This window comes from Bombyx mori, chromosome 15, assembly GCF_030269925.1.
Source record: "Bombyx mori chromosome 15, ASM3026992v2".
Lineage (NCBI taxonomy): Eukaryota > Metazoa > Arthropoda > Insecta > Lepidoptera > Bombycidae > Bombyx > Bombyx mori.
The window spans coordinates 11,051,542-11,075,769 of NC_085121.1; the positions used below are offsets into that span (position 1 = coordinate 11,051,542).

At 32.1% G+C, this 24,228-nt stretch overlaps 3 protein-coding genes and 1 long non-coding RNA gene across 14 annotated transcripts in view; 3 read left to right on the forward strand and 1 right to left on the reverse strand.

Moving 5' to 3' along the window:
• The window catches only part of LOC101743353 (TAR DNA-binding protein 43), a 490,523-nt gene that overhangs the window by 396,044 nt on the left and 70,251 nt on the right, over positions 1-24,228 (forward strand). The window lies entirely within an intron of this gene.
• On the forward strand, positions 774-2,154 carry LOC134200209 (uncharacterized). The gene is made up of 2 exons (XR_009975031.1): positions 774-1,539; positions 1,946-2,154. It is a non-coding gene; the product is annotated as an uncharacterized LOC134200209 (long non-coding RNA).
• LOC101744023 (methionine-R-sulfoxide reductase B1) lies at positions 3,532-8,684 on the forward strand. 2 transcript variants are annotated; one of them, XM_004924604.5, is made up of 4 exons: positions 3,532-3,816; positions 3,903-4,007; positions 4,159-4,320; positions 6,401-8,684. In XM_004924604.5, exons 1-4 carry the CDS (start codon positions 3,723-3,725, stop codon positions 6,544-6,546), a joined length of 507 nt encoding a protein of 168 aa, XP_004924661.1. In that variant the 5' UTR covers positions 3,532-3,722; the 3' UTR covers positions 6,547-8,684. The 2 variants fall into 2 exon arrangements, with proteins under 2 accessions (XP_004924661.1, XP_004924660.1); XM_004924603.5 differs by having other exon boundaries at positions 3,541-3,816; positions 6,365-8,684.
• Positions 11,433-24,226, reverse strand: LOC101743777 (serine/threonine-protein kinase Pak). Of its 10 annotated transcripts, none has more exons than XM_062672622.1 (14): positions 23,851-24,226; positions 23,452-23,576; positions 22,832-22,992; positions 21,200-21,371; positions 19,895-19,966; positions 19,103-19,218; positions 18,626-18,748; positions 18,338-18,441; positions 16,962-17,090; positions 16,635-16,812; positions 16,010-16,211; positions 15,547-15,662; positions 14,264-14,482; positions 11,433-14,154 (listed from the first exon to the last, which is right to left on the reverse strand). In XM_062672622.1, the coding sequence occupies exons 2-14, from the start codon at positions 23,561-23,563 to the stop codon at positions 14,071-14,073; spliced, it is 1,788 nt and encodes a 595-aa protein (XP_062528606.1). In that variant the 5' UTR covers positions 23,564-23,576; positions 23,851-24,226; the 3' UTR covers positions 11,433-14,070. The 10 variants fall into 10 exon arrangements, with proteins under 10 accessions (XP_062528606.1, XP_062528613.1, XP_062528605.1 ...); XM_062672629.1 differs by having other exon boundaries at positions 23,452-23,580; positions 23,851-23,865; XM_062672621.1 differs by lacking the exon at positions 23,851-24,226 and adding an exon at positions 23,772-23,836 and having other exon boundaries at positions 23,452-23,580.

Here is a 24,228-nt window from a genome sequence, read left to right on the forward strand (position 1 = left end):
TTAATAGAATCTGCTGATCAGATTTTTTCTGTTAAACGAAATCCATCCAATAAGATTCCATATCCTCCATGGTGGGATAGAGAATGTATGGATGCTGTAAGTAAAAGAAAGGTAGCTGAGAGAGTCTATGCTGAGGACATGTCCAATGAAAACCTAGATATTCTCAATGAAGTTATTTGTATTACACGTAAATTCCTCAGAGATAAAAAGCAGGAAGGCTGGAAAACATTTTGTACTTCTTTATCTCCTTCTACCTGCCCTACAGAAGTTTGGCGCAGTATTAAACGATTTCGGTCTGCTTTCAAAGAATCTTTATCATCATCTTCACTTCCCCCTTCTTTAACAAATGCCTTTTTAGACAGATTAGCTCCTCCATCAGTTGCTGAATCGATCTACTTTCCTTTAGAATCATCTTTGACAGATGACTCTTCCTCTTTAATCTCTCCTTTTTCACTACATGAATTAAAAGGTGTGCTTTCACATGTTAAAGATTCATCTCCAGGTCAGGATGGTATTATGTACTCATTTTTATCTCATCTTGGTAATAGTGCTTTAATGTATTTTTTAAATTTAATAAATTCAGTCATGGTCACAGGTAATATTCCTGAAACATGGAAGTCTCAAGAAGTTATAGCGATTAAAAAACCTAACAAACCTACCAATGATGTTGCCTCATATAGGCCTATTGCGCTGTCCTCTGTTTTAACTAAGGTTGCTGAACATCTTGTGAAGAATCGTTTGGAATGGTTTATTGAAAACAATAATTTCATATCCAATAGTCAATACGGTTTCCGGAAGTCAAAATCTACAATAGACAATTTAGCTATATTAACCACAGATATTCGCTTAGCTTTTTCGCGCGATGAAGATATTGTAGCTGCCTTTTTAGACATCGCTGCCGCTTATGATAATGTGAACATTTCTATTTTACAACGCAAATTATTAGAGCTACAGGTTCCTACATTATTAATACATTTTATCATCAATTTACTATCCTGCAGATACATATCATTAATCGTTCAGAAAGACGGTAATACTACTGAGTTAAAGCGTACAGTTTTTAAAGGCCTTCCCCAAGGTTCAGTACTTAGCCCACTTTTATATAACATTTATACATATGATTTAGAATCATCTTTATATTCCCACATAAATGTGCTACAATATGCAGATGATTTGCTTTTTTATTCCGTAAATAAATCTATAGATATCGCTTGCAATTTCATGTCTAATTCACTTAATAGTTTAAATGTGTGGTTAGTTAAAAATGACTTAAATGTATCCGTATCCAAAAGTTCAATAGTCGTATTTTCTAAAAAACGTACAACTCCTGTCATAAATGTGACCTTCAATGGTCAATCTCTGCCATATCAAACAAAAATTAAATTTTTAGGAGTTATATTAGATTCAAAATTGTCTGGACTTGCCCATTATGAACATATTAATATGAAATGTGCACAGTTACTTAATATCATGAAATGCCTCTCAGGTGTATGGTGGGGTGCTCATCCGTTTTCTATGAAACTTGTGTATAACGCTCTTGTAAGATCTGTTCTAGATTATGGCACATTTCTATTAGATGGTGGAAGTGTCTTGGGGAGTAAAAAACTTGATGTCATTCAGTCAAAAGCTTTGAGAATTGTGACAGGAGTGATGAAATCTTGCCCAACCAATGCATTACAAGTAGAATGCTGCGATCCTCCTTTAAAATTAAGAAGGCAATTTCTAAGCGATCGATACTTGTTCAAATCTATGCAGTTTTCTGACCATACTCTTCATGGAAAACTGCATGAATTGAACAATATTATTCAGACATCCCGTTATTGGCGTCACAAATCATTACCATGTCTAATAAAAAGCTTTCGTAAATTTTTAACAATACACAGCCACATTCATCGATCTCCATCATTATCCATATTTATGACACAATTCAATTCTTTAATTCTAGCTCCGGATATAAGATATGATATAGGTGTCGGTAAACAAGATATTCTGGAGACAAATATTCGTTTCATGAGTAGCGTTGAGGAACAAAATTGGAGTGGATGGGATTATATTTTTACAGATGCCTCTAAAATCTCTAATGATGATTGTGTTGGAGTCGGTCTAGTTCATTGGCAACATAAAATAATACAAAAGATTAAACTTCCTCCTGAATCCTCTGTTTTTACTGGAGAGTGTTTTGCTCTTTTAAAAGCTGTAGAACTGGTTATTTTATTAAAATCTAAAAGAACAATCATATTTTCAGACTCAAAAAGTGCACTACGAACTATTGAAAAATTTCCATTCCAAATGAAACCTTGTTATCCTATTATTTGCGAAATACGTGATAAGCTTTTGATATGTTCTCAAAGAAATCACAACATTATCTTTGCATGGATTCCAAGTCACTGTGGGATTAAAGGGAACGAGAAAGCCGATCAGCTTGCCAAAGAAGCTATAAAGGATGGAGACTTAGTCCCATACATTAATTATTGTCATGATTTGACTGCTCTTCCCAAAACCTATCTTTGGGAGTCATGGAATGATGTTTGGTTGAGAAGCAGCAAATTCAAAGGCAAACTTTATGCTGAAATTCAACCCTCGATCTCCAGTAAACCATGGTTCTTTAAAGCTAAAAGTTCTAAAATTGTCACTTCTATCATTTCCAGAATGCGTTTAGGACATGTATGTACACCTCATCATTTAGCAAGGCTTCGTATTGTTGATAGCAATATTTGTGAGTGTGGAGAAGATATTGGTGATCTCGACCATATTTTCTTTTCTTGTTCCCAATATGACCGCACCTCCTTTATGAATTCCTTACAATTACTACAGGTTCCGTTTCCGACTAAAATCTCCTGCCTTTTGCTTTATCCTTTATTGTATTATAATGTATTATCCTCTTTCATAATCAATAATAATATTAAGATTTAATATATTTAATTTATTTTTATTAATTTATTTCCATATCTTGTTTTTAACTAGCTTATCCTTTTGTTTCCTTTTGACGACTTTGTCGCGTGTAGTTTCCCTACCTTTCACTTGAAACTGGCATAAAGTTAAAACTATTGCCATAAAGGAAAAAAAAAAAAACAAATAATTGTCTTCTCGTTAGAAAAGACAAAGGACTTCTCATCTAGATACGGTCAGAGCAGCATCTAAGAGTTTCATAAAAATAAAATATTGTAATAAAGTTATAGTGTTCAAAGTATCTGCAATATAATTATAATGAAGCAGTTTGTTATTAAATAGCCCCTCATCAACCTACAGAACCCAATCCCCTCAAATTAATCCGTCCAACAGACCGGGATTCCTTTTGTTTGTTTTATGTTTATTTTATACAAAAGTTTAGGTCTTATATTTATCGATTGAGGCACTACGAAGTCTGCCGGGTCAGCAAGTAGTGTAATAAAAAGCAAACTCGCCAAAACCGTAATCTACGTAGTTACTATAGAGTCAAAGACCTAACACCAGATAGGTCGAGAATTAATTCTCAAACTGCTCAGTGTGACATATAGGGTCTGGTATTTGTAGATAGCTGTCTGTCAAGATTGTCAAGTGTCACCTCAGCACAACACGATAAATAACATCATACTGTATGTACCTACCTACCTACTTCTTGCAATTTACTTTAAAATAAAGATAAATAGTATTACTCTATGACCTTAAATTCTATCGGTTAATGTTTTATCTAATCTACTAGAAAAAATATTTAGGTGCGCAATCTACATATTATGTGAGTTATGCGTATTTTACTGAGATCAATTACTGTACTCAGAAAAGTAGTCAACGCCAGTGCTAATAAATCGGCGCAGTTGAAACATCCGTTTACAACAGGTATGACTGGCTTAAGGAGAGAGAACCTTGTCCATTATCTATTTTTATCATATGCCAGCTTCATTGAATTCGTGTTATATTTGTAGCATTAGTGTGGAGAGCCATGGAAGATAAAGAGTCTTTGAAAAAACGTTTAACACCACTGCAGTATCATGTTACGCAGGAAGCGGGGACCGAGAGGCCGTTTACAGGTAGAATTTGCTTATATGAATTCAGTTTTATTAATGCAGAAAGGTACAAAGTTACATATACAAAATTCATAATAGATATCTGTAGTTTCATCAAAATTAATTGATAAAATATGATTTAAAACACTTCCTAAATAAATACTGTAATTTTCAGGTTGCTATAATAAATGTTATGATGAAGGAATGTATGTATGTATAGTATGTAGACAAGACCTCTTCAGCTCGAAAACAAAATTTGATTCTGGATGTGGCTGGCCTGCATTCAATGATGTTCTTGCTAAAGAAAAAGTGACACTTCACCGTGATACTAGTGCAGGTATGTCATATATAGTATTTTCACATTAAAAAGCATGTTTAAATTGATGGTCCATTAACCTTGAGCTTTCATGCTGTAATTCTCATAGCTTCTAAAAAGACATTCATACAAAAGAAAGAAATTTCATGTGTAATTGGTCAATCATCTTTTTTTATCAATTATTAATCACTAAGCACTTTACAATTAATATGGTAATAAATAAAAAACATATTTGTAAAAAATATGTACTTAAGTACAGTATGTAACTATTCATGAAAACAAAATGACAATTAAATACCTGAGCACATGTACTTTCATATTTTCATATTCACAATTCATATTTTGTCTACAATACATACATATCTACAGTATATCAACAATTGAACTATTGAAAATTTATGAACAATGAAACCCTACACCCATAGACACCCAAATAGTATTAAATGATCAAAATTTGTTGTTGTATGCATTTGTGGTAAGGTTAATGATCACCATCTCCCTACAATGTTCACAATAACTAAGCATATCACATTTTCACTGTAATCAACTATTATGCCTTCCTTAAAAATCACCATTACTATACTACACATACTCATAACCTAATGAACTGTTTTATCTAAAATGCATTCATTATAATCCTTGCCCTGAATTTTAACAATATTTTAAGATATAATGTTAAAGAATTAAAATTGGAATATCATACATAATTAAAGTTTTTTCAAAGTAAGAATCATGCAAACTACAATAACAAAACAAATATTCTTTCATTCATCATTGTTGGTGCGTACTATATGCAAGTAACAAAACGTATTGATTTTGTTTTGCTAAAAAATTCATATTTAATAACATATCTATTTATTTTACTGTGGTACTAATGGTAATACCTAGTTTGTGTGCAAAATCTGTTAAACTCATATTAATATTTAAGAGGTTAGTGCTTTATGTCCTCATGTCGAACAATTTGACTATGTCAGAATCCAACTTCAGCAGGCCTCAATTTTTTTAAGGAAATAGATATTTAGAATATATTTATAAAGACTTCACAAAAAAAGAACTAATGGTATTTAAGAATATTTATTTATACCCCCAAAATCATTAAACTTGTGTTCCCTTGTATGAGCCCCCATATATCGTTCTACTGCCTGTTTTTACTGTGAACAGTACATAAATCATCCAGTTTAAAGGATATGATGTTGCCATATTCAATTGAGACTACAATATGGGTGGTTTTCACATTGTGAAGTCTGCTGGGCCTGGTAGCTACTTAATACCAGATGTACCATAAGCGCCAGTGTAGTAAATTAAAAAATGGTATCATGTTAAATTTAATAATTTAGTCAGTCCTGTATTTAGAGAGATACATTTTTGAATACGATTTCAAATAAAGTTATTCATTTTGGTTTTACTTTATCTATCTTTATCTATAGACTGTGTATGTTAAACTGGTGGTTTTAAAAATATTTAATGGTGCTAATATATTTTTATCTGTTTTCCGTATTTTTCGTATCCTTGACAACTTTTCGAAATATCCCGTATCCAACTTAAACGTAAGTCGGTTTCCATGTTGAATAATCTAAATGTTTTTAACTTACATTAACACAATTTTTTGTTCACCAACACCCAAAACATTTTTACACATAATATGTCTCTGGGTCAATGAAACTAACTCGTCATGCTTTTTCTTGACGGTTCTTAATGTACCTTACATTTTGATGTATGATCATTGGTTAACTGTAACATCATTCATTGGGGTCATTCAATTTTTTATTTATGCTTTAACCAAAATGTAACTGTCGTGGATTGTGCATGACAAATAATATGCATTTATCCTTCATACCTGTATCGCCCTGTTTTGTCCCGTCCTGCCTGCCCCTTCTGGATGGCTGCCGGCTGGACAACGATCCTGCGAACTCTACAACATCGCTCGCCTACAAAACACATGCCTACCACACGAAATCCGTGAAAATACTATATGGACGTGCTTATACATAATGTATCATACCTATATTTATCAATATATATATAAATGGTATCTGGGTAATGGACATGATTTGTTAAATAAAAGTTGGCGGAAATATATTACTGGTTTTAACACGACCAGGTTTGGTGCGAACCGAGGTGCGTTGTTCCAAGTGCGCCGCTCATCTGGGCCACGTGTTTGATGACGGGCCAGCACCCACCCGAAAACGTTTTTGTATAAATTCAGCATCTTTGGACTTCATACCCGCTGAAGAAAGGAAAGATTAATATATTTGAATCTAAGAATGATAATGACTAAAATGTTACATATACCTTATAATATTAATTATTTTATGAACAAGTGTCATGTTTGTTGTGAAAACTTAACCAATTACATAGTAGGTAGGTAGGCTAATAAGTAATAATAATATGCTGTGGTTACATTAACAGATATACGAACGAATATTCGGACTGTTGCGATCAATGTCTGATTGCGAAGATTTCAAGGGAATACAAATGGTTCTTTACAGCATTGTTTGTACATTACATACATTTATTTTCTTTTTGTTATACACATTTGTACTAGTATTTAGCCAGAGCATCGCGAGAATAGTAGGGCAGAGTGGTGTAAAATTGGTCATTAATTAATTCATATGCTATATCACAGGTTATTTTATTAACATTAGAAATGCACTTAAACAGAAATACCTTTTAATACATGTTAAAAGAAAAATAATATAACTTAATCAATCACACTTTACTTCGTAAATAAGCAGCACTTCAAGAGTTAATCAAGATTTCCGTGATCATTTTCACAAATCATATTTAAATACTTCAAACTCAAACTAAGCAGATTTTTATATATTGTTTTATAATATATCATCCTAAGTAGCGAACCTAGTTGCACATTGCTGTTGTTGCAATTTGTATCTTACTCTCGACTCGGACAATTCGAAGAAAACGACCACTTTCTGTTGCATAGGAGCATCTTCAATGGTAAGGATACTTCGAGATTGTTTTTGTGGCCTTCGCCACAATCTGAAGGATAATGAAAGCATCATTATCCTTCACCATTGAAAAGAATAGTTAGCAATATTATTAATTTTTGTATACTACAAAATCGAAAATTTGGCGCGGAATGTTATACAGCCCATTAAATCGCACACTTGCAGACTGTTTTCAACATACATAACCATCGGGTCATTACAGTCATTTCTTAAAAAGTTGTTTACATACCTTGTCACGCTGTAGTTGTCAGCTGAAATTTGAATATCAAACGCCAATAAAACTTAACATGTTTGTGAGCTAAAATTAATCTGGTTATACGATTTTAACGCTTACACCCTCTGCTCTACATCAACAATGTAAACCTTTGTTACAATTTCTGGCTGGGAAACGCGGATTGATTGCAATACTAGATAGTCTATTAAGGTATTTTAATAACCTATTTAACTGATGTACAAGTTATGTTTATTATGTTCCTTTTTTTGAAATATAATATTTTATTTACAATTTAATTAAATTTCATGTTGTTTGGCGATTCATAATCCTTAATTTTATGTTTCTTGCAATCAATTTGATGCTCTACCAAACTGCCTACTCGAAAAAAATATGAAAACAATCAATACGATATACATTGTGTAACCTTTCAACGATATATTTTTTATTTATATTTACTACGAAAATAGAATGTATCAACTTTAGTTTTGAATTAATATTTATAAAATTGATTACGCAACTAAAATGAGTGAACATTATAAAACGTTGTGTTTTTTGTTGTTAAATAAATGTACATAAGTACATATTATATTAACTTTTAAATAGCTTTTGGCTATTTACCTTTAAAACTATTATAAGTGAATATGTATGTATAACGTTATTTTTATTTATCTTCATGTAACAAATTTTTATTTTTTGTTGCTTACTTTTTATAACTTAGCATAGGTCAAATCTCCATAAGTTGTAATTAGATATTGTGCTACGTTATTTTTAATATATTTGTACCGCTGATTATAAAGGTTATGGATTGTTCGTAAATATCCTGATTATTAAAAAAAGCTTTTTCTTGTCTAAACAAAAAAAATGCGTTAGTAATGTGAACTACAGGCACTCGGTCGGATAATGAAAAGAAAAACTTGCTAAATGGATACATTTAATCGCTAAATCATAATCGACAATGAGCATTTCATGTAAGATATCAATAGTTTCCTGATTAGCCGCAACCAGATGAATCCACAACAAAAAACAATAGAACAAAAAAGAGGTTATACAAATTTTTTTAACAATCAAAAATGTCCTGAAGTGGAAACACGTCGAGCGAAGTAGTTCCTACAATCGGAGAATCGACCATTACGCCGTCGGTATCAGATTATGATTCATCATCCGAATAAAAATACTTTTATAAAATAAATATTTTACTATACATAGTTTCATTGTTTTTTTCCCTCTCAACAGGTACTATTATAATGTTATTAGATCAAAAGGTTTCTGTGTGGTTTTCTCCAAATTAGATAGGATAATTGTGCAGTGTTCCATGTCTTGTACCTACGTGTATAATAATACATTTGACCGTAACAGAACCTAGCGAGACCTATATATTTTCTTAATTGCCTTGATGACCATTAAAATAATGTCAAATATCACCACGACACTATAAGTATTATTACTGGTGGATAGGACCTCTTGTGAGGCCGCACAGGTAGGTACCACCACCTTGCCTGTTTCTTCCGTGAAGCAGTAATGCTTTTCGGTTTGAAGGGTGGGGCAGCCGTTGTAACTTTTTATAACCCACCTTGAGATATAAGTTCTAAGATCTCAGTATAGTTACAGGTGGTGGGTGGCGCATTTACGTTGTAGTTGTCTATGGGCTCCAGTAACCACTTCATACCAGGTGGGCTGTGAGCTCGTACATCTATCTAAGCAATAAAAAAAAATATATACAACAAGTAATGACTGTACAGCAAACCCTAATTATAAAATAAAAAATTGGGTTTATGTCTATTTATGAGATTTGACATCACAATAAGGTGCTTAAACGTGGGTCAAGCGGACTCAACACTATGGAGGTGGTATACTAGTGGTATATAACTAACCTTTATTAGTCACAAGAATAAATATTAATTATATACATTTAACTGAATTTACAACGAAGTTATTATTTTTTTTAATTTGCAGTCGTCTGTCCTATAAGTATGCTATGGGCACATACATTTATGATTTTAGAAATAAATCTGCTGTGCTGGAGCACATTTTATTAATCATTTGCGACCCTGATCAAGTAAAAACATATTTAGGGCCAATGATGTTATAGTAAAAAGAGTTTTTACTAAAAGTTTTTACTATAACATCATTGTTTAGGGCTGTTTCATTAATCTAACACAAGTGTCCTTTCAGATTTGTTCAGATTGATGTTCTGCATCCAACTTTCCTCATATACAATGCTCAACAAAAATAAAAGCCTCTACTCTAAATACAGTCGTTTAGGTACCTTGTTTGGAGGCAAGGCACGATTTATTTTTACAGGGCATAAGGGACTAGGGAAGATAACTAATTACGCATTGGTAGGTAATGGCAGAATTCAGTGACTAACGAATATACAATACTGTATAATACTTGTAATGTAATTAACGGCCGTCTGGTGTAGTGGTACGTGACATGGTCACTACACAAGGGGGTCGCGGGTTCGAATCCCGCCAAGGGAAGATATTTGTATGATAAATATAAAATGTCTTTTCCAAGGTTATGGATGTATATTAAAATATTTATGTATGTGTATAATAAAAATCTTACACATCTGTATAATAGCCGGCAAACTTCTTGAGCATTTGTTGACGTAGTGGGGGTAAGTTTGCGCATGGTACACTCACGTGCAAAAACATTACTTACTCTGCGTCATAATGCTATTAAATTATTAAAATCAACATATGTATTTATTTATATATTTATTAGAACATCAACAAAACATATAGGTTAATAATTGTAATAATTTAATCTTGGGGTAAAATAGATATTCCTTCTATTAAGTCAAAACTAGAGCTGTTGCCAGGTCTTGGTTCAGTTAAAGCGAAGCTGGTATTTGTAATTTTTTTTTCGTTATCATAATCTTGACCATCATCATCATCACTGTTTTCATCACCCGAGTCGCTATCATCGTGATGAGTCGACATAGGGCTCATCGGTGTAGTTTACAACTCGGTCGATTCGGTCTTCTTTTTTGTCTATAATTAATTATTTTTTGAAGATATTCGATTCGTAGTAATCGAATGTTACTTTTTTCATTTACCAGCTTCCGATTATTTTCTGTTCTTTTTTTCCATCTGAAGCCTAGCTCTTTCATAATTCGTCGTAAGCTTCATTCCGAGCCATTAAAATTTATATCTTCTTTAAATTCTTCGAAGCCTTTCTACGGTACGGAGTTTCGCTGCTTGTTATGTAGTTATTATGATTACATCTTTTTATTACAGATTGAACGAAACTATCCATTCCGGTAACTTTCTTCTTCCCTGATCTTTTCTTACCCGGAGTCCGAAACACGGCGAGCAAGCCAGAGCCTTTAGCTTCGTTAATAATGCACCTAACAGTACTCACGGATGTTTTTGTTGCTTCCGAAGTCTGTTTTACTTTTTCCATATCATTCTTCCCCTGTTTTATAATGAAGCAATATACGTCGTACACAATTTTTCTACCCTTTCTTTTGAATACTACACCAGTTTGTCGCGGCATAGTGTATTTTTTATAAAAAATCAACAAACACTCAACAAATAGCAATGGCAACAAAGTCAACAAACAATTATAACAAATAACTTAACGATTAATAACGATAGACTTTTCACTGTACGCAAGCGTACTTTTGGGAGCAAGCGGAACGAGGGCGCGGTGCGGGACGCAAGGTTCGACTGATCTACCAATAACGCGCTCGATACGATTTCCCCTGCCGTCGCGCCTCACCCTCACCACCAAAGTGATCTAAAATTCGGTTCTGCGCAGTCAAGGTCATTTGCTCAAGAAGTTTGCCGGTTACTATAACACAAGTTCTTTACGAACTTAGCATGGGACCAGTTAACGTGGCGTGATTGTTAGTAAATATTTATATTTACTTAAAATAAAAAAAAAAATACTATAAATCGATTTAAAAATCCTAGTGATGCACAACACGTTTGAAATCAAACCAATAATTAATTATGGTGAGTTTTATTACAGTATATTAGTGATATAATCACGAGTCGCTCATACATGGCACTGGTGTTATACAACTGTCGTATTCATGAAAAATGATCTAAATTAATCGCATTAAATGTCCAGTTCTGCTTACTATTACATTATTAATACATTTCATCTTAACTTAATAATTACAAGTACTAGTTCTTTACAACTTTCTAATGCATACTCAAATTCATTTTTATCATCACAATTCAGTTAATACATTTCTTAAGAGTAGATAGATATACACACTGAATAACTTTGATCAAGCTCTCTTGAAGATTTGGCTATATATTTTTTACATTTCTACATTATTGCACAAATTTATGGTTGGTGCAGCAGCATACACAAATAATTAGGCCGTTGTTTACATTTTGGCTCAAATATATACAATATATTAAATGTAAATAAAATATACGAAATTAAAATAAAGAATTTAGAAGCACCAACCTGGACTGCAATCGTTCTATTTAGCATAAATTGGTCACATTATATTGTCAATGAATAATCTAGTCGAATCTACGTTGTGACTGTACACTTTACAAGACGCGAGCGCCAAAACTCACTTAACCAACCAAATTATCATAACAGTTATTCGTTAAATTTATTCACAATCCATAACACATAACAACCATCAAACTATTTCCCATACTGTTATGACAAAAAAAAGTATAACAGCGTCTATTGGCACAACCTAACAAAAAGCAGAGAGGCGATTCACAATACTAAATGTAAAAATACTTTAATGAATGTAATAATAATGTACCATAAACAATAGCTAGCCTCAACACCATTGTCATAAATGGTATAAATATTCGAACAGTAAACAGAATTTTAAAATAATAATAATCCATTGCTCACATTTCAGACTGTTTCAAATTGCTACCTATCTAAAGGTTCCTCTTTGGTTTTGATATTGATGTTATAACTGAAACAACATGGTGAGGTACCTTTTGCCCGTTCTGTTCAGTATGCTGTGTGGGCCAAGAAACTTGATTTCATATCTTTATATCTCATAATAAAATACTTATTAAAAGATTTCAGTTTTCTTTTTTTGTTAGACTAAAAATCTTTATAAACTTAATACTAAGTAAATGCTTTATATTCATGATTAATAGTAAAATAATATACAAGTAAATAGACCCAAAAACTTTAAACAAACAGAAGTTTTAACATCGCTTGGAACCATTTTCACATTCAGATAATTTATAGTAAAAACTGAAATTATCAAATCAATATTAAAAAGATTGAACATTTAGTTGAATAAAAAATATTAATTAGATCCCAATTTTATTTTTAATATCATCTGTCAGTCAAGTTACAAGAACACTAAGAATTAGTAATAATTGCATTTTGGAATTTGTTGTTGTTGAACTCATTATGTTGTTGACCCATTCTCCTATTTTACCGTAAGTTATTGTCAAAATATTTTAATGTCTTATTTATATTTTCAGTATAGCTTGAACTTGTCATTTTGAGAATGACAAATATTAATCTCAAATAATATAGATCTAACATTTAGAGCTAAAAGCGTTTGAATAAATAAATATATGATATTTTAACTTATTTAGAATTAATAGTCACAAATAAAAGCAAAACTCGTAGTAGTACAAAACATTTCATATTTGAATATACATTTCAATATAACAGTTCTGTTATAAAAGTACAATAAGTAATACTTGTTCAGAATAAAAACGTTACCTGGTAAATGTATACCTATGGTATACCTACCTATTAAATTTAATAGCATATTTTACTGTTAAAACCTTTCGTGAATTAATAACTGATACAATACACATAAGGACTGAGATAAAAGAAATAACTTTAATGCAGTAAATGTTACTGGTTTTGTCACTAGAAAGGAGTTTCGCTCCTTAAAACTTATCCCATTAATGTTAAACTGTTTTAAAAATTACCGTGTAAGTAGATATTGGCGAATTTTACGATGTGTCCGACATAATCACACATCGTATACTCAGCGCGTGTTCCAGGATCTTTCCTAAAGAACATGCTTAAGATAATTTTCGATTAATTTTCATTTGTTGAATTTGAATATTATGGTCCTCACATGTAAAAAAATAAAAATCACTTAGTATTTACTACATACAAGCTTGAGATCCGTATGTAGAGTGCCGATTCAACCTTACAAAATTAACATGTTTCTTGATGTCTGTCTTACTTTATCCACTATCATCACAGTGAAGCTGAGTCTTCATTATTATTAATAAAACTACCGTACTCTACGCTTTATAATTATTTTACAAATTACTTACGACTGCCAGTCTTTGTTTGCAGTAGAATACATGTCATTTTTAAATTTCTATTAGTCTATAATCTACATCACACTTCAACAGCAAGACAGGCAGCGAAACATGTTAAAAAAAGGGGACGTTGACTGCTAGACCAGCCTAAAACTAGGAAACACTACACAATTTATTGTTAGTGGACTCTTTTTATTTAATTTCTTGTAAAAATATGATCACTATATAGCATAGTCTAGAATGAAGCGTCCGTCGCTGGGGGAGCCACTGTAGCGGGGGGGCACCGCGGTGGCTCCGGGTGGCCTGGGGTCCGCTAGGAGCGAGGTAGGCGGGCAGGTGCCGCCAGCCTGTGTTAATGTCCCTTAGCTGCTTCTTTTGCTGCCATTATCAGAGGTGTTAAAGAAGCTAGAGGGCGAGCCATTTTCAAAAATGGATGCTGCAAATATTCGTTATTTTTATTATTCAACAAATTAATAACGATAGCAAAATATTTTATTAGTAAAAAGCATTTTGAAATTTATTTATGGAAATTATTTTCGTAATACCTTCAGTAAATCTAAGGCAGTAGCTCGCCTTTCGACGTCTACCTCCAGGCACTGATCCAAAAAGTCTTGAAATACTGTACTAAGTTTATCTTTGTCTTTAATATCGGGTTTACCATTTGTGGCTATAAGATACAATGCTCGTAGTGGATTCTCATTCAAGTAAGGTGGTTCACCTTCAATCATTTCGATTGCCATTATGCCCAATGACCATACATCTACCTGCAAACGTTAACATATTTCAATAAATCAAATTAAAATCTTGAACTTTTTTTTATTGCTTTGATGGGTGGAGGAGCTCACAGCCCACCTGGTGTTAAGTGGTCACTTGAGCCCATAGACATCTACAATGTAAATGCGCCACCCACCTTGAGATATAAGTTCTAATGTTTCAAGTATAGTACCTGAGTGCACTATGAATATATCTTGTTAATTGTTCAGTTTAAAAAATATAGTAACTATATAGTAAAAGAGCATAATTTGACTGGTGTTAAGTCGTATTATATGCCTAGAAAGGCTATCACAACCCTGGTCCGAAGCAGTCATTTGTTCCGGTTTAAAGCATGGTTAAAAACAATTAATCTCATCTCTCAAAGTGGAAAACGTCATTCACGTTGTGAAGTAAAGGCTCCTGTAACAACTTTACAACAGGTGGGCTGTGAGCTTAGGCAGGCAATAAAAAATATCTTTATTGATATATTTCGTATATTTATTGATTTACCCTTATGAATGTTTTCATGTAATTATAAAGCTTACTGAACATCACAATTAAGTTTTGATAAATTATTTTCGAATAGTTTTGTATTTTTTTTCATTTCACATTTTTTATCGATTCATACAATTTCATTTGAAAAGAATACTAGAAAAACTTATCTTGCCATAAATGGCATGAATTATGAACGATTACAAAACTAAATACATAATAATTCCGTTGCCATTTTTGGATTACTTAGAGATTTAATTTTATTGCTTAAATATAAATAGTTTTAACATTTATATTAAAACTTCACCAATAAATTCTTTCAATTGAAATTTGGCCAATTCAGACTTAAAAATAAAAAAACAGGCACTCAATATATCAAATAAATATGTACCAATAACAACAGAGTTCAATTGATACCGAATTCATATTGATATTTGATATAATATGAAATATTAGTTGACCAATGACTTACAGCTTGACTAGTGCTAGCGCTAGATGAAAAGTCGTACAAAATAAAGCTTTTCTGTCGAGTTTCGCCATGATCAATATGAGTTATAATTAAATAGATACAAAATAAAGCTACCTTAGGTCCATATTGCTTTCTCGTCACGACTTCAGGCGCCATCCAGTACGGCGTACCAACCATTGTCGTTCGTTTATTTTGTTCGGGCGATATTTGAGCACAGAAACCAAAATCAGCTGTAAAACACAATCTGAATTAAGAATATCATCACTTATTTTCTATATTATATAAAATTTATTGCAGATGGCAGGGCGTAATGAGCCTACTCAGATACATGCCCACATGCTACCCGTTTCGCCGTAAAGTCTTGCGTTCCAGTTTCAAGGGTTAGACAATAATGAAATATTACTGAAATTGACTAAATAAGCAAAGGCGGCAGTCACGTCGTGTGATGTCAATAGATTCCAATAATTAATTAACACCAGGAAGACTTTTTAAAAAAAGGACCAGATTTAAAAAAAAAAAAAAACAGTTTGCATTTATTCAGGTTTTGTAAAAATTTCAACATCAAAATGCTACTTACTGAGCTTGACTTGTCCATCGAGACCCAACAATATGTTATCAGACTTAATATCTCTGTGTATGACGTGGTTGGTGTGAAGAAAGTGTAACGCCTGTAGTACTTCTCGACAGACGGCGGCTATCTGACCTTCGTCCATGCACGTCTCGGTCACCACGTCGGTCAGTGAACCACCTGCTAAATACTCCATTACAACCCATAACTCCTGCAATGTATTAGCCAATGTTGTAATATGTCCAATAATCATTAGAATTTACGTTCTTCTCTTATTTCGAATTTACAATATTTTTTAACATATTAAAAGAAGATAAGGAAAAATGAGTAAGCCCGTATTTTTTCTTTTCCTGAATTAATTTAGTTCATATTTTAGATTCACTTTGAATTTTTTCTTTTGCGCCAATGATTCGACTAACGGATCGGAATCAGAACCCTCTGAGAAAATACAAGGAGAAACTTAGTAGGTTGATGCTATAGGCTAGGTGTCACATCGAAATCTTCGACGACTACGGTGCCCTGTGGTTTGGATACTGCTACCAATACTGTCCAAAAGTACTGAGAGTGGATTGGAGGGATGACGTGTTTAACAGAAGGTACATATATTATTAACAGAAACCATTAAAGCCCTTACCTCATTGACAAGGTAGCTGTCGAGATAATTGACAACATTGTTGTGTTTATTCTCCCGCATCACAAGGATCTCGTTTATGATGAGTTCCTTCTTTGGTTGTTGACTCAGATTCATCTGTTTTATGGCCACTTCCATTCCCGTAGATGTTTCTATCGCTGTATAAACCGTGCCTGATGCTCTGTACAATAATGTTCAAATTAGTCAAATAAATATGCAATCTATTTAATTAACTAAATATAAATTTACATTTGTTAATACATTTGAGTTTTTATTTACATATCAAACATAAAAATAGCCCCAATTATAATAATTAAATTTACGCCTTACCCTTGACCAATTTTTTCCATTTTGGTGTATTTTCTGTTAGGATCGCCGACGCTAACAATTGTTCTTAATTTTTCTAAGATTTCTTCATCAGTCATTTTCTTTTTCCTTTGCTGCTGTCCTGTCGCTCGTCTAAGGTAAAAAATTCTTTATGTATTTCTATTAAATAATATTAACGCACAACCATCGCACATTCTAACGACTTTTACAGTGAATTTCTTCAGTTTTGTATGGTAATGAAAAACTTTCAACTCATATTTGATCAAATAACATACCTCAGGATCATTGTCCTGTAGCAGTAAAGAAACATCGTTTTGAAATGGAGTATTACAAATCTTTATAATTAATAAGTAATTCAAAAGGTACTGTGCCACAGGTGTGCACAAATAAAATCATGTGTGTATGATACTGTTATTATAAATTAGGTAAAGTAAACTATACTTTAATGATTCACAATTATTATTATTAGCAGGCCAAAATTGTGATTTCCTCTCCAAATACCAATTTCTTCAGTAAATAAAACGATTCTGATCGGTCATATAATCTGGACCTCGTGGTCCAATTAACAGGGGTCTCGAATCATTAGAATACTAAAAAGCAACCGTCCAGTAAGCATACGCACATGAATTTTTGAAACAAATTCAACAAATTTCCATTGCAGGCAATACTAGTCAGTATACTAGATGTTCTGTTATATATTTTGTTTCAAATTTTGATGTAAAAGGTGGTAGTAGTTTTATAGTCAACCACAAAATTTATAGTATTTTTAAATACGGTGTGACAAAGGAATAGTTGCACCAATTTTATCGATCATGCTTCATCTAAAGACACGAAACGTTGTGTAGCCATGTTTTATTCTTAACGTTGGGAAACCCAATATATTTTCATACATGCCTTTAAAAGTTCCGTTCAGAAATGAAAGCTTTTGGTTCTTGCTTCTATATTCCGATCATGCTTTTTGGCATAACTCTTTAGTAGTATTGTAACATATCCATTTAATATTTATCAAATATGATCAGAAAATTATTTATTTATTTATTACAGTTTATGTATTTATTGGCGAACTCAATGCCTAAGGTATTCTCTGCCACTTAACCAAAAGTAGCAGCAAAATAATGGTGCATTAAAAAATAAATTAAACAGACAATCACATACAAATAATATATAGGCAATAAATTCAAACTTGAAATCAATACATATACACAAATATACATACATATATATATATTATACATATACATACTATACATTATAAATTAGTGTTTAATGGTGATTTTTTTAAATATTATCACTGTTCTCTTGTTTTCCGAAACGGTTCCGTTACGTTTTGTTTGTGAAAGAAATAAATTATTACCAGAATTACCAAATTTCTAACATACCCAGTCTCGGTGTTGGTCTGCGCGGGTGGTGGCGCCACGGGTACGCCGGCCGGTAGATTTTTATTTCGATCTAATGACACGACGCCGCCTTCCGCGCGACATACCTTAATCATAAATAATAAGAGGTTTAAGTAATTTGACACTGCAGGTCAAAGAATGACATTTATATGAAACATATCAATTAATTCTTATTTAAAAACTAATTATAGTGTGTATTCAAAATATACTAAATATTTCTAATACTTCCGACACTTTTTGTATACAGTGCAAATATTTCAAGACACTAACAGAGTGCGTGGTCACGGCAGAATGCGGTATATGTGGCGGTGGTGACGAGGGAGTAGTCACAGCCGCTGGCGCCGGAGCCGGTCGCGGTGGTGGAACTTCTTCTTCCTCTATTGGCTTTGTGTACTATAAATTAGATTTTTTTCGTTCGCATTATAATTGATACTTTAACATATATCAAAATCATATATCAAAATCATACAATCAAAATATAATATTTATAATATAATATCTATAATATCAAAATATAATTTATTATGCCACTATGTAACTTAATTTTGAAAACTGTAGTAAAAAAAATACCTATTGCCATTTGACTGTTGTTACTATGTGGATTCATGTTTGTAGGATTGGCCAAAATAACCATAGACTAGGGACTATCCAGTATCAATTAATTTCTAACTTTCCATGTACATTTTCCCCAAGAATAAATCATTGTTCATGATTTAAATAAATATGGATGTACATTATTATACTTACAATACTTTTAGTGCGGTCTGGTCGTGACGGTGGTGGTGGGGGAGGTTCTGGATGCTCTGTGTCGGTAGGTGTAGATGAAGATGGACTACTCGATGACACTCTTGATACTGAGGAACCTTAAAATAATTTTAGAGTCAATTATACTCAATTGAAATTCCCATATTTTCGTCCTAGATGAGATAAATTTATATTACAAAAATTTAGTGAAAATCCAGCAAGCATTTTCACTGAATCTTTTATGATTGTATACATTTTTCGCAAATTGCTTTATATGTAGTTTCACAAATTATTATTCATCATAAAAGCTTGGTCACATATTTTAGTGTGCCTAATGCCAACTGCCTATAATCGCCACAAAATCAATCTAAAGCAAATGATTTCTAGGGTACATAAATGTTAAATATATTAATAAGTATGTTTTAAACGAATAAGCTTGGATTTCCGTCAAATTACGTTTGTTCACATACATAATTCCAAACAGCCATTAAACGGCTTCTGGTGAAAGTAATGAGAAACAGGATTTTACAGTCATTTAATATTTGTTTTTTATTAGCACTGTTGATCAAATGAATTCGCCTGGTGTAAAGTAACAGCAGAAAATCTGTATAATGCAACCCATCTCTAGAGATATGAGTATAACCTATGCCTTAAGACTTAAGGAATGGTGCTTCCTTTACAGCAGAAATAGTCAGGTTGACAACAATTAGGAGTTTATGTCAACGCCCTTATCGCATTACGCAAGATAAGTATAAAGAGGTTACTTAGACCGGTAAATAAGATAAGAATACTTACTACTACTACAGACTGATGTTGAGGAAGTAGTAGCAGTAGCTCGAGAAGGCCGGGGTCGCATTCCCGTATCTTCTGATAAATGGCCAGAGAAACTATTATAATGTAAGATAAAGTTGGCTCTCGACTGATAAACGTTGAGGCAGTGTTTCAGGTCTTTTATTTTACTTTAATTTTAAAATATTATATTTAATTATAAAATATTTAATTTCATAATATATTGGTTTAAATGATAAAGATTTGTTGTTTTTATCTATAATAATTATTAAAAAATAGGTTTGCCAACAGTATGTGGCGTTTTTTCTTGGCCATTTAAGTGAATGTAAAATTTATCTAAAGCTTATGTCACTGAACCGATCAAATAATAAAAAAAACCTGCAGTTCATACGATTTTGCATTCTAAATTACGCACTTACAAGTCAATGCTTGTAAGCGATTGAATTATTCAACTGGATATACATATACAGTGGTGCTCATAGAACTAAGAACGCTTATTTGAAGGGAAGATTTTTAAACTATCAAGTAAACTAATTGCACGTATTAGTTTGTATTTCGCTATATATCACAAATGTTTCCACAATACATTTGTTATAACACATGGTGGTTAAAAAATAAATAGATTAACTTTATCTGTTAGATCTAAACTTAGTATTACTACTTACTGACTGATCAGATAATTAAGAAGGTTGAATAGTTAATTTTTTTATTCAAATTTAACTAGACAATGCTTTGTGATCGCTACATATTTGTATGATTTTGACTCTATTTAATGCTGTAAAGTTTTCTTGATGCATTTCATATTAATATGATTTAATAAAAGCATACTAAAAACAACTTTAGAGAAATTCAATAAACCTTTCTTGACTGTTTGTCCAGCTTCATTAATATTGGAATTTGTTACTATAGAGAATAAATTGAATTTACAAAAACAAAATATACATTTTTTTTCTATATCCCTAATCCTGTTTGCTCTATTCATGTGGCGATTTAATAACATAACTAGGTACTTCAAGGAAAGAACAAGTAACTATACATAATATTTTATGATTTAGATAAAAAAATCTGGAACTTCAAAACATTCTTAATTATATAGCCACAACTGTAAACAACATATACATTTTTTTTGTTTTAAAAAATTATCTTAGAAATTTTTATGAGTAATAAGAATAAGAAGAGTAATACAATTAAAATTTTGGAATGCTTTGAACAAACAGTCTATTAGAGAAAACTCGAAATGAAAACTGGCAGTAAATATTAAAGAATGCCCTCCAATAATAAATAAATTTATTATTTGATGAAATTATTTACCTGAATGCGTAGTGTGCATCTGAGCTGAAGTCATATACTTCGAAGGAGGAGGTTGAGTTGCAGACGCATCATACCATTTCAGTACATCTAATACGGCCTGTGGATTGTTCTTCTGTTCTTGTTTACTAATGTTTGCAGCCATCAGAAGTCGCGCCCATGCCTCTGGCATACCCTTTAATAAACCATATGATAATTCAAGAAACTATTTTGATAAAATTAATTATTTTCATGATTAAAAAGGTTCATCTTGAAAGTTTAGAAGGTCAACATTTAAAATGAGAATTAATGCATGCTTTGAAAGTACATAAATGGTACAATTTGCGTAGTAATAGTATATTGTAGTTGGCATTTTGGATTGTAACAATTGCATTTTTTGTAATCATATGTAACTAATTTAATTTAGTATTATGTATATACAACTACAAAAACCAAAGTTAAGGTGTCCAAAGTGAGTGATTGTTTATGGAGGGTTACATTTTTCAAGTATATCTAGGGGTGAAAGCTGATTATTTGGTTTAAGTGTCATTTTGCAACTTTACAGGAAAGCCATTAAAAGTTTAAAACAATTATCAATTATCTTTACAAAAGAACTACCTCAGCTATTTCAATGGAGTAAACTTAATTGAAGTTTATTCAAAACCATTCAAAGTGTTGATGGTAATACTAAATAAGACGCACCTTTAATTACAAAGACAAAATTGCATATTCAGAAAAATTTTGCTTAAACCAAATAGCCTTTTACTTCTCTATATGTATGTGTGTATGCCTACGGCCTAAACCCTTTCATGGATTTCAAACACTAAAAATCACAAAAAAATGTACTATATTATAAATATAATGTGAACAAGCAATTAAAGTTTTGAAGAACAGTGTATCAAATTTTGGATTTTCAAAGTATATTAAGCGTGAAGCAGAAATTAGCAGTGTTAGCAAATAATTTGATTGAAAAACATTTTACTTAACTGGAAATAACAAAGTCAAAGTTTATTTAAATAGTCCAATGACAATACATGTTAATGTTATAAAGAAGTACTAATACAAAACATATATAAGCTATTACTTACTGTTATAGGCAGCTTGAAACAAAAGCGGTAACTTATGGAGCTTCATTTACATTGTGTTCATAGATATATTCATATTTTTATGGCACTGTTGTTCAATCAACATTTTCAATAACTAATTTCATAATCACAATTCATTTATCTAAATTAGTATTACCATGTCTACTCAATATAGTTTTATATTTTAACATGCTTAGGATTTTTTTGCAAATTATGGATACAATTTAATATTGCAAATCTGCATGGCTCTTATCTACTTTTGATTTTGCTCTGTAAGCCACTCTTAAAGCAAAGCATTGAAGCTATTAGGCAAATTGTGTAGGCAATATTTTATAACTTAGTCTATGTTGCAGCTTTTTCACTTTGACAAGTTTGTGAGCCAATGATTAGTTGTGCTAAAGTGCATTAGTTTTCCAGTTGTAATACAAAAGTTACTCAACATATGATAACAAAATCTACTAACTTCTGGATTCATTAAAATATAAATTTTACTTTGAATTTGCAGTAAAATAAATTTTAAAAATGATTGGATGATTTTTATGTGATGACTTTTATAAGTTGATATACTTACAGTGAATTCCCCCGTAACAGCATCAAAACCAACATGAACGGTGTGTTCAAAGTTTGTTGGATAACTAATATTTGGTTTATTATCATTGTGTGCTGTACTCTTTGATCCTTTTATTTTTGCTTTTAGTGTTTTCTTTTTCCTATCACTACCATCATCAGGCTCTGTAATTGAAATCAATTATATTGAAATTAAAACAATTGGTGATTTGAATATCTTTTAATGTCTGCACTACACTGCACATACATTACAATAATATATAATAAATAAATAATAAATATTTACTAACAATCACGCCACGTTAACTGGTTCCGTGATAAGCTCGTAAAGAACTTGTGTTATAGGTACCAGATAACGGAAATAAATGTAAGATTTTTATTATACACATACATATATTTAATATACATCCATAACCCTGGAAAATACATTTATATTTATCATACAAATATCTTCCCTTGGCGGGATTCGAACCCGCGACCCCCTTGTGTAGTGACCATGTCACTTACCACTACACCAGACGGTCGTCGACAATATTATTAGATTATCATTTATCGTAACTTATAAAACAATGATTAGTTTGGTTTTAAATTTGGATTATTAGTTGAAAAAGGGTTCAGTGTTACCTTTCGGAAGAGGTCTCATGTCGACTGAAGCTACAGAGTCTACTCTATCAGTGGCACGATTACTTGTTAGACGCACCGGTGGTGCAGGCGGTTTATCTTCGTCACTCGACATATCGAATCTAGGCCTGGCTGCCAACAAACAAACTAGTTAAAAATATTTAAGGGTGTTTCGTTTGGGTACTACGTGCGAATTATTTGCTTACAATGACAGTTTTAGAATGACTCACAAGATTATGTTCGCTTAATAAACGAACGCAAAAGATAAGTGCAAAGAATGGATGAAATTTTAACCAAAAACAAAAAGGAAATCGGCATATTACTCATGGACGCGCCCTGGTCGTAGGGTTTGAGACTGCGACAAAACGCTGTACAATTTGCTTGAATGAAATGCGTACTTACCCGTTTTTTTAAATATTAAATGTTTTATGGAGTTTCGTAGAATGAATATATAACATTTCTAAATCTTACAACACTTTGTATGACTTATCACCTATGAGAGAACTATTTTTTAAATTCAGACACATCCAAAGATATCACTGACGATGACTAGAGCCGCCATTACCGCCACAGATCACACTCATTTGCAATAATACCACAAACCAAATATCAAGCTTCAGTAAGAAGCTCAAGAGAGCTGCTTCAATTATTATTCTCATATTTTTATTTATCAAAATATCTCAATGGCTTGCGATGCACAACAGCTGAGCCTGAGACGTTCACGAATCGCAATTGTAACAACGCAAAATGTTACAGTATATAATACGATATTTTTTATTG

Coding starts and splice junctions, on each gene's coding strand:
- LOC101744023 (XM_004924603.5), top strand. CDS start 3,723: ATGCGTATTTTACTGAGATCAATTACTGTACTCAGAAAAGTAGTCAAC. Junction 4,008..4,158: donor GACCGAGAGGCCGTTTACAG/GTAGAATTTGCT, acceptor TGTAATTTTCAG/GTTGCTATAATAAATGTTAT. Junction 4,321..6,364: donor TCACCGTGATACTAGTGCAG/GTATGTCATATA, acceptor GTTAAATAAAAG/TTGGCGGAAATATATTACTG.
- LOC101743777 (XM_062672621.1), bottom strand. Junction 16,813..16,961: donor ATGGAAAAAATTGGTCAAGG/GTAAGGCGTAAA, acceptor ATTATTGTACAG/AGCATCAGGCACGGTTTATA. Junction 14,155..14,263: donor CTGCCTTAGATTTACTGAAG/GTATTACGAAAA, acceptor GAATATTTGCAG/CATCCATTTTTGAAAATGGC.